This window comes from Gekko japonicus, unplaced genomic scaffold, assembly GCF_001447785.1.
Source record: "Gekko japonicus isolate JY-2015 unplaced genomic scaffold, Gekko_japonicus_V1.1 scaffold1400, whole genome shotgun sequence".
In the NCBI taxonomy this organism is placed as follows: Eukaryota; Metazoa; Chordata; class Lepidosauria; order Squamata; family Gekkonidae; genus Gekko; species Gekko japonicus.
Window position 1 is genome coordinate 162,093 of NW_015166462.1, and position 9,834 is coordinate 171,926.

The following is a 9,834-nucleotide window of genomic DNA, read 5'->3' on the forward strand; positions in this document are numbered from 1 at the left end:
CGAGGCGGCGCGCTCCCTCCCCGGCCCGGCCCGTCCTCCGGCCGCCTCTCGCACACCGCAGCCCCACGTGCCCGGCGGCCCCGCCCTGCGCCGAGGAAGGCGGCAGGCCGCCAGCTGGCCGCGGGAGGGAGCGCCGAGCCAGCCAGCCGAGCGACATGTGTTCGCAGAAGCAGGGCGAGGAACGTGAGCGGGAGCGGGTGGCTCCGTGCACAGACACGAGACTGCCTCCGCCTCGCCCGCCCGCCCCACCGGGCTTCCCAGGCGAGGGCCAGGCCGGCCCTCGCGCAAAAGCACGGGATTCCCCGCAGCCCTGCCACGCCAGCGCCTCCCCCTCCGCAAGCGGGTGGAGGGGGGGGGCGCGTACTGGTGGGAGGCTTCCTGGGGATCCGGGACTCCTGCCTTGGCTTGCAGGAGAAGGGAACCAGAAGCGCTGGGGCCTTGTTGTGTGGGATCAAAGGGTCCAGGACTGGGGCAAGATCGAGTTCCTAGGAGGGCCCGAGTTCTCTATCCGGGACTGACAGTCACAGTATATTTTGGGGGGTGGGGGGGAGACCGACGTCCAGGTTTCTGGATTAGGAAAACGGGAGGAGGAGATGGATATCGTTGGAAAACACTGCATACCTTGTAGGGGGAAGTTGTGGGGTTGGGAGCCAGGGCTGTACAGTCCTATAATGATTCAAGCCTAACCCCGTTCATTTCCATTGGCTCAGGCTGGAGACACTCTGCACAGAATGGCACTGTTAAGGGAGGTGAGTGGAGGGAGAGGAGGAAAGCTCTCCACTGGCATGTAGGCCATCCTTGTGGTTTAAGGAGCGCCCAATCTCGGCACTCTGTATCTGTGGAGAACACCCCCTCCTTTTTAGATTGCCTGTTGTGAAACATCGCCAAGATCTATCTGTGCTGCCCACTGTTAGCTTGAGGAGGAGTTCCCCGTGGAACAACTGGGAGATACAGCGAGGAGCAGGTTTGCCAGCTGCTGTAAAAATAGCTTCCCTAGATGTCAGCATCCAGGCCAGGAATCCTCGAACTGCACAAGATCTTATAGGCCTCAAAATAATTCAGAGAGGATAGAGCCAAGTTGTCCACACACCTTGTTTGTCCACCATTTTTTCCCCCTGCATAACCACAAATGCTGCTCTTGCAACTTGGTGTATCAGACAAAACCCAAATGGCTCACAATAACCCTCTTCCTCTCTGGTGATTTATCCAACCGCACCAACCCCACAACTCTGAACAAAAGCCAGAGACAGCCATTCAAAAATGAACACTGGTAGCTAGTATCAAAACATTGCATTTTGCTATGCCCCAGACCCCATAAAAGCTGGGGAAAGTATCCTCTGCCCTTCCAGTGTAAATCAAGCACACAAAAATGTCAGGAACTTCAAACGTGATCACTGCAACCTGAAGTCATTTGAGCTGCCGTGTCAGCTCTGGGGATCCTCATAACGTGTTCAAGAAATGAAAAATGGATGTTAGAAACGTTTGGCACCCTGAATACGGAAACCAGACCCCCTTAAAAAATCAGCAATATGATTTTGTCCAGTCATCTCAAAAGTACAAGTCTCTTAAACTCAGGAGTTTAAAACAGACACACAAATTACTGCGGTATTTACAAATGTTCTCTACAATGATTACGAATGGTTAAAACCCCTTCCTCCCTACCCTTACAATACAAACACAATAGCATTGGCGGGAGGTGTCTGAAATCCTACATATTTGAAGAAGATGAACAGTTGGTTTTATACCCTGCCTACCCTTCACTACCCTGCTTTTCAGTATCGGAAGGAGTCTCGGAGCCGCTTACAATCTCCTTCCCTTCCTCTCCCCACAACAGAAACCCTGTGAGGTGAGCTGAGAGAGCTCCGAGAGAGCTGTGACTGACCCAAGGCCATCCAGCTGGCTGTATGTGGAGGAGTGAGGAATCAAACCTGGCTCTCCAGATTAGAGTCCACTGCTCTTAACCACTATACCAAACTGGCTCTCCTAGCTTAATTTGCACCTAGCTTAATGAGCAGCTAGAAATTTACATCTCTCTTCAGCAAACCTGGAGGGGGATTAAAACTATTTGTTTTAACATCCATAAAGATTAAAAAACTGCTTTCAGTTTCTGAAAGTACAGGGACTAGGAAGACAATGATTTCAGCAACAAATTGGTGGTGGGGCCTATAAAACAGCCCTCCCAGCCACCAGGAAAAGGCAACCAATGGCTGGTCCAACAGCTATATTTATTCTTTACAATTAAGGAGGCGATTAAAAACCACCCATTCTCTCCCAGGGAGGAAACTTGAAACTGCCCTTATTCTTTGCAGCCAGGGAAGGCGCTAGAAATGGCTTTGCCCTAGTGAGCAGGGTACTGAGTGCTAATCTCCTAGTATCCAATGGCGATAAAGAACATTTAGCGCCTGGAGTAAGAGTAGCACAATCTGCATAATTTAGTACAACTCGAAACAGTGGAACAGAAAAAAAATCAACATTTTTTGCCAAGGCCTGGAAGATTACAAGGAAGAGAGAAGTATGTGGCTGGCATATGGGAGCAGGGGCGGAGAAGGAGAGCTGTGGATGGGGCAGAGAAAATGCTTTTTTTGCCGTCCCATTTGACAGCCTGCGGTTTGGAAGACCCTGTCAGACAATACTGAGGCAGGTGCCACCTTCTCTGGGCAGCCCTAAAGACCAGAAGCTTGCTCCAACAACTCTGCTTTAACCACGATGCCTTCTGCACCAGATACCGGTTCCCTCCTCTTATCTGCATGGACATGTACGACTTGTAACCAGGCTGAGATTAAAAACTCTACTCTCCCCCCCCCGCCCCCAAGACATGAGAAAGAGAGCTAGGCAAGCAAAGGGGGAAACTAGACATTACATGCAAATGCGTGCAAGGAAGCCCTGGCTTTGAGAACAAGTGAAAACTAGCTTTGGACAGCTTTGAGTGGAGAAGTGGTTGGAAGGAAGGAAGGTGCCTAACCCCTTCCCTGCCTCCTCAAAATGCTCTCCCCAAGCAGATTTCCTCCTTCACGGAGGGACACTGGAGTCCCACGGCAGGGCAAGAACTCCAGGGGTTGTGATTTTGAGCAACCCAGCAGGGAAATGGTTAAGCAACCGCTTCCCTCTCACTCAAAACCCTTAAGTCTGTTTTTAAACTTCAAATGACAAAATAATTATATAGAAATGGGCTTTGTTTTGCGCATATCACCTAAAGTTTCCTCCTGACTCCAGCAACCCAAAGGAAATTACACCATGACTTTCCCCACTGAAACCACTAAGGGGATTAGAGACTGTCTTCTTGCATCTTTAGGACTACTTTGCACACGATGCAGAGATCCTCAGCTTATGCTCAATGGGGCATTGTAGCCAACACTTGCTCCCCGAGGAGTGCACCTAATGCCCGTGTTTGTCAGTTTCCCACTTTACCATATTAGATATACTTAAAAGACTTAAAATATACATTTCTCCACACTACCTTCCCCCTCCAAAGGGATGCCACAAGTTACCTGTTTTGCTGCAGTGGTGGTCGTAATCACTACCCACTAGGCCTTCACCAGACGAGGAGCAGATTGAAGATGATGAGGCGCATGAAGCTGGGCGGCTAAGGTCCACCACAACCCCACTGGAAGGCGATGCAGTGGGCTGGCTGCCTGGCGAGAAGGACTGATGAGCCGGACTTGGAGGCAAGCCATTTTCCAGCAAAAACTCATCCAAGTCAACGTATTCGATCTCGTTGTAGGGCAGCGTGCGCTCCCACAGGAGGGAACCCAGGTAAGCGCAGTGCCCGGGTCGTGAGATGCTCAGGTCATCCTCCATCTTCCGTTCCTTCTCTTTGATCACACCTGAGGTAGTACAGAAAGGTGTGTGGGGGGAACAGATGAAGAAACAGATTAAAGGGTTGACTGGGTGAGAGACAGGAGATGGGATCTCTGTGGTAAGAATGGGGATCTAGTGGGATCTGACAAGGAAAAAGAGAGCAAATTACACTGAATCTAGGGAGCTACAGCTAGGCCTGACACTTTCCCATACATTTTGTGATGTAATCAGTTTGAGACTTGCCGGACAGAGAGCAGTGGAGCTTCCAGAAAGATCATAGCATAATTCACTGATAACATTTCTTCTTTATGACTCCCTCATCAATGTATATTTGAAATATTTCACAGAATTTATTTCTATAGCTGTTTCTATTTACTGCTTTTATTTGCCATGCATTTTTTATTCTTGTAGCGTGAAAACCCACTCTTGTAAGCCATCCTAAATACTTAAATGAGAACGGTGGCGTATAAGTACAACACATACAATAATGAGATTGCTTTTCATAAGAACATAAGAGACGCCAATGTTGGATCAGGCCAAAGGCCCATCCAGTCCAACACTCTGTGTCACACAGTGGCCAGAAATACCAGTGCCATCAGGAGGTCCAGCAGTGGGGCCAGGACACTGCTTGTTATATATCAACAAAAAAATTCATTTTTCATGAAGTAATCTAAAATGTATTAGGCCTTTCCTATTGATGTTTGATGTTATATGTTTCTTTTTTGAAAAAATATTAATAAACTTTCTATTTCCAAAAAAACAACAACAATAAAATGTGCAAAAGACTAGGCCTCTGCCCCCAAAGGCCTTACAGCCTAAATCCCCAAAGTGGAGGAAACCCGACAGTGATGGAAAGGTAGCTCAAGGAGAGCTGACAGCATATATAATAGCGCAGGATACAGCCAGGGAGGAGAACTAAGGGATCAAGCCCCCCGCTGCTAAAATTTATCCCTCTAAGAATGAAAAATTCACTCTAAACATAAAACTCCAGCCCCAATACCAGTTCTTTGCATCCCTCTAATCTGCCTTTACGTTTCTGAAATGAAAAGACCCAAAGGAGATTTTGCTGAGTTGAAAACAAAACCAGAGCTTTTGAGTGACACGTTCTCCTTGCCCCAAATCCATCCTGGGCCTAGTTAGGAGCGTGTGCCTGCGCTGGGATCACAGGAGTAGGCCCAGCTCCTGGGTTCTCTGCAGAACGGTGCCTAGCAACAGGCGAGTGTGAGCCGCAGCCACTTAGCAATCTGTTTGGAAGCTTAAGAATTTGTGTTTGCACATTTAGCACAACAGTAACTCAAATGTCAAGAGAGAAAGAAGACTATACATTTGAGTTAGCTGGACAGGTCTAGCGTGGTCACCCTCCAGGTGGGGCCTAGAAATCTCCCGCTATTATCATTGATCGCCAGACTACAGAGCTCAGTCCCCCTGGAGAAAATGGCTGCTCTAGAGGGTGAGCTCTATGGCTTTGTACCCTTGCTGAGGACCTGACCAACGCTCCCTCTAAGCTGTGGAGTCTTGTGAGCAAAAGTTCTACTTTGTGAGCTACTGGCATTAAAGTTGTGAGCAGGAGCTTTGACTGCTGCATAAATTAGTCTGCTCTGGAGCCATCCTTCCTGAGCTAAGGCAAAAATGTGTGAGCTGGAGGCTAAAAACCTGTGAGCTAGCTCAAACTAACTCAGCTTAGAGGGAACACTGGACCTGACCCTCCACAGGCTCCACCCCCAAAATCTCCAGGTATTTCCCCACCCAGAGCTGGCAACCATAAGTACTACTCATGTGGAGTTTTGGGAGTGAGAACTTTGGTTAGTACCACAGCTGGACGATGAGGGTTTCGTATGTGTGAAACAGCAAGAGAGCCTATTGTAGGAGAGGAAAATGGTGAACGGAAGAGGTGAGGAGTGAGAGAATGGCTGCGAGATCAGCAAGAGTGTCTCTGCACGCACGTGACTGTGTGCATCTCATGAAACCTCGGACATTGCTGGGTCCAGGATTCCAGGTGTCCCTGGATACCCTCTGTGGGCTGCCGGAAGAAAAGGGCTCTTCTTCATCAAGAGAATTGGGTCGCAGTGCAGGTCCATGTGAGCAGTTTTCATTGCTTGGTTAGTGGCATATTTTATACTGCTGCAATCCAGGATCTGGTTTTGTCATGTTATATCATATATCATATATATATAGAAAATTTCTCTGATTTTGGGATCCGGTTGTATTACATGTTGGCCGTATGTATTATGGTACTCTTACTGCATTGCTTTTGGCTGGGTAGTCCACCTTGAATCTCGGCGAGAAAGGCAGACTGTAGATCAAGTCAATCAAAATGATTGGCATCTGACAGGGCAGGAAATGACACTGCTGTTGGGGCGATGGGCCACGGCCGTTTTGGAAGCTACCAAACTTTGCCAGTCTCTGGAGCCTCGCCCCGAGCAACCCAGGCAAAGCAAGAGGAGAGCACGCCTTCCTTCTCTCAATATCATTTCTTTGATTTAAACTTCATTTATACCTCGCCTTTTCCCCCCATGGGGACCAATGTTCCCTCTAAGCTGTGGAGTCTTGTGAGCAAAAATTCTACTTTGTGAGCTCCTGGCATTAAGGTTGTGAGCGAGCGATTTGGCTGCTGCATAGATTACTTTGCTCTGGAGCCCCATCCTTCCTGAGCGAAGACAGAAATGTGTGAGCCGGAGGCTAAAAAACTGTGAGCTAGCTCACACTAACTCAGCTTTGAGGGAACGCTGGTGGAGATCCAAGGCAGCTGACAGCATTCTCATCTCCTCCATTTCATCCCCCAACAACCCTGTGAAATAGCTTCGGTGGAGAGTGTGCGGCCGTCCCATGGTAGGGCGGGGATTCGATCTAGTCCGACACTCTCACGATTACAGCATACTGACTCTCTCTACCTGCATGAGCTTTCACACTGCACTTTCTTTTTGCTTGACACTTCTCTGGACTGGGTGCTGGCTGCATTTCTTAATTACGTACGCTGCCGTGGCTCCAAGCCCTGAGGTAGGCAACAGTAGACTAAAATTTGGGTACAGGGTCATCTGGATGTTGGGCACTTGGATGAGATATTTTAGGAGACGGCCATCTTGCTTTTTATGAGAGGAGCACCAAATATTTTTCTATGAGTGTAACTGGTTTTAATATTTTAATGTTTTTACTGTTTTATTGTATGATTCGGCAATATGCTGTGTAAGCCGCCCTGAGCCTATGGGGAGGGCGGGATACAAATATAAATAATAAATAAATAAATAAATATAAATGCATCGTTCCACAGTCTATAGGGATAGCTGTGTATGTGGAAGGATGGATAAAAAGAGCAGACAGGCAAGAAACAGACTGGTGGGTTAGACGGCTACCGTAGTACATAGGTGGCAGGGGAAGGGGACGCTGATTAAACCCGCCGGGCCCCATTCCTCTCTTTCCCAATTCCCGCCGCGTCTGCCAGCAAAACGTGAGCAGCAGCCTCACCCCAACTGACCCCTGCTCAGCCACACGCTTGACTGGCCTCTCCTGCTGCTGCAGAGGCTTTTCAGCCCATCTGCCCCCAAAATCCCTCTGGCTCTCCGCCATCCCTCTGGCCCTGGTGAGGCAACAGCTGCAGAGCAATAGAGGGGGCATTCACCGCCTTCGGGGCAGGTCTAGGTGGCACACTCATTCACTGCTACAAGCTTTCCTGTGCATGCACACTTTTTCAAAGACCCATTTGAAAAAATGTGTGTGTACACGGAAGCTCGTACCTTGAATAAACCATTATTGGACTTAAAGGTGCCGCTGGACTCTAAATTTGTCCTACTGCTTCAGACCAACACGGCTGACTACCTGGATCTATCTTCATTCACTGCTGGCATACACGAGGCACTGATTTTTCCCCCCAAGGTCAAACTGAGGGTCAGCTTGGGAAAAGGAAAAACCCAGGAGATCTTGGCTCCTCAGATTCTGTGGCCACTGTGAACCCACACGCCTGAGCTCCTGTACCCAAGGTCCCAGGAAATGTCTCCCGTCCACTAATTTCCCCTTTTTCTCCCCCCTCTCCCCCCAAACCTCTGGCTGTAGCCCTCACGGCGATGTCTCAGTTCTAACTCAATCAATTTCGCCCTCCTGCCAGTGCTGCGACTTGGTCTCAGGTGTAGCGAGAGCTACGGGCCAGCATTCTCCTGATGCCACACGAGGCCCAGGCTGCTCTGGGAGTGGCATTCCATACCTGAGCCCTGACTATGCCCGGACACGTGGGAGGGAAGTCCGGGCCCAGCTGACAGGCTGTGGCAACTCTAGCCTGGCGCCCCGAAACTGGGCGAGTCACCCACAACGCCCCACAGATTAAACCTGTCAATGGCGTTCAACCCCAAACTGCTGTCCAAGTCTGTTACCCCAGCCATTTTCTCTCCCCCCTCCCTTTCTTTCAATGCACCTCTAACAAAATGTCACAGTGGCTTGGAGAACAGAGAGTGTTGGGGGAACTGGCAGCTGTCAGATGCCGATTCAAATCCTGGGCCAACCATTAGAGTTGCTATAGTAACCTTGGGGAAGTTGTCAAGCCTCAGTTTCCCCCTGTAAAATGGGACTAATAATGAACTACCTTGACAGTCTGTTGTGAGAATAAAGGACACAGTGGGAGGGAGAATTATTCAAGAGCATTAAGGATAGCAGAATCAGAATCCTGTGGAAAGTCTACAATAAGCCTATGTAAAAATGACACAGCAAATAATATTTACTGAAAGTAAAACAATAAGCCTGTGCAAAATGATACAGTAAATAGAATGCCAGTAAATGATACAGTAAATAGAATAGCATAGCCTTCACACTAGTTTAGATTCTGACTTTTAACCTTACTGGTTTTTCAAAAAGTTCATTTCCCCATTTCCAACCATGGCTACATTCAGGCACGGCAGAGTAAGCATGATGCTGGACCAGGATCTGGGAGACCCAGGTTCGAATCCCCACTCTGTCACACAAGCTTGCTTGCACTTGAACCTTCTCTCTCAGCTTAACCCAGGGGTGGCCAAACTGTGGCTCAGGAGCCGCGTGCGGCTCTTTCACACATATTGTGTGCCTCTCGGCAGGACAGCTAGAGAAGCTAAATATCATTAGCAAACAAATATCATTGGACAAATAAATATCATTATCAATATCTGCTTTTACCCCTTGTGTTATTATTTTGGCAGCCTCATTTATAATGTTAATAAAAAGCAAATTTGCATATTTTCCAATAAAAACATCTCATATCTGTTCATGTCTTGCAGCTCTCAAACATCTGATGTTTATTCTACGTGGCTCTTACATTAAGCAAGTTTGGCCACCCCTGGCTTAACCTCACAGGGCAGTGGGGATAAAATGGAGTAGGGGAGAATGTTGTAAGCTACTTTAGGTCACCACTGGGGAGAAAACCAGAGTATAAACGTCAAATCTAAATAAAACAATCCAGCTTCATCCAATGCAGATAAAGGGCTAGATTTAAACAGGCCAGACACAATCCTGGCCTAGCTTTGGGACCCTTACAAGAAACTTCTATGCTTCAAGCCTCAGTTTCCTTCATCTGTGAAATGGAATCAAACAGCAAACGAGGTTCTGCAGGGTTGTTGCAAGGATGTCCGGACCACAAGGCACTGTAATGAACGAAATAGCATTTTTGGCTCACTATCCACTGACCGATTTCCAGCATCCAACTGTACTACAGGGTGTCCAAGAAACAGAAGCAAGGTTCAAGTTCGGCAGAAACGGCCTGAGTTCTCATTGGCTGGATTCATCCCCTCCCTCCCTTAAGGTGTTCCAGCCCATACCCCTTTACCTTCTCCCATACAGAGGAATGGTTCCCACTTGCTCCTAGGGGGATGCAGACACCCCCTGAGCCTACATAAATCCCACGGAGGGGGGGGGGCAGATGTGCGCAAAGGGCACATCTGCAACCTATGTCCGCCTGCCTACTGCACTGGGGTGCCCTCTACCCTAGCAGGGGCCCTTCCAAAAATACAAGCCCTTCCTCCACATAATCCCTAGGGGGGGGGGACACCAAGCAAAAATCGCAATGATTCCCCCGCCCCACCA

The 9,834-nt window shown here is 48.6% G+C and overlaps 1 protein-coding gene across 1 annotated transcript in view; it reads right to left on the reverse strand.

Moving 5' to 3' along the window:
* The window catches only part of DBP (D site of albumin promoter (albumin D-box) binding protein), an 18,784-nt gene that overhangs the window by 6,634 nt on the left and 2,316 nt on the right, over positions 1-9,834 (reverse strand). The window contains exon 2 of the mRNA XM_015412063.1: positions 3,489-3,824. Coding sequence (XP_015267549.1) covers positions 3,489-3,824 — 336 coding nt within the window. The remainder of the gene's footprint in view (positions 1-3,488; positions 3,825-9,834) is intronic.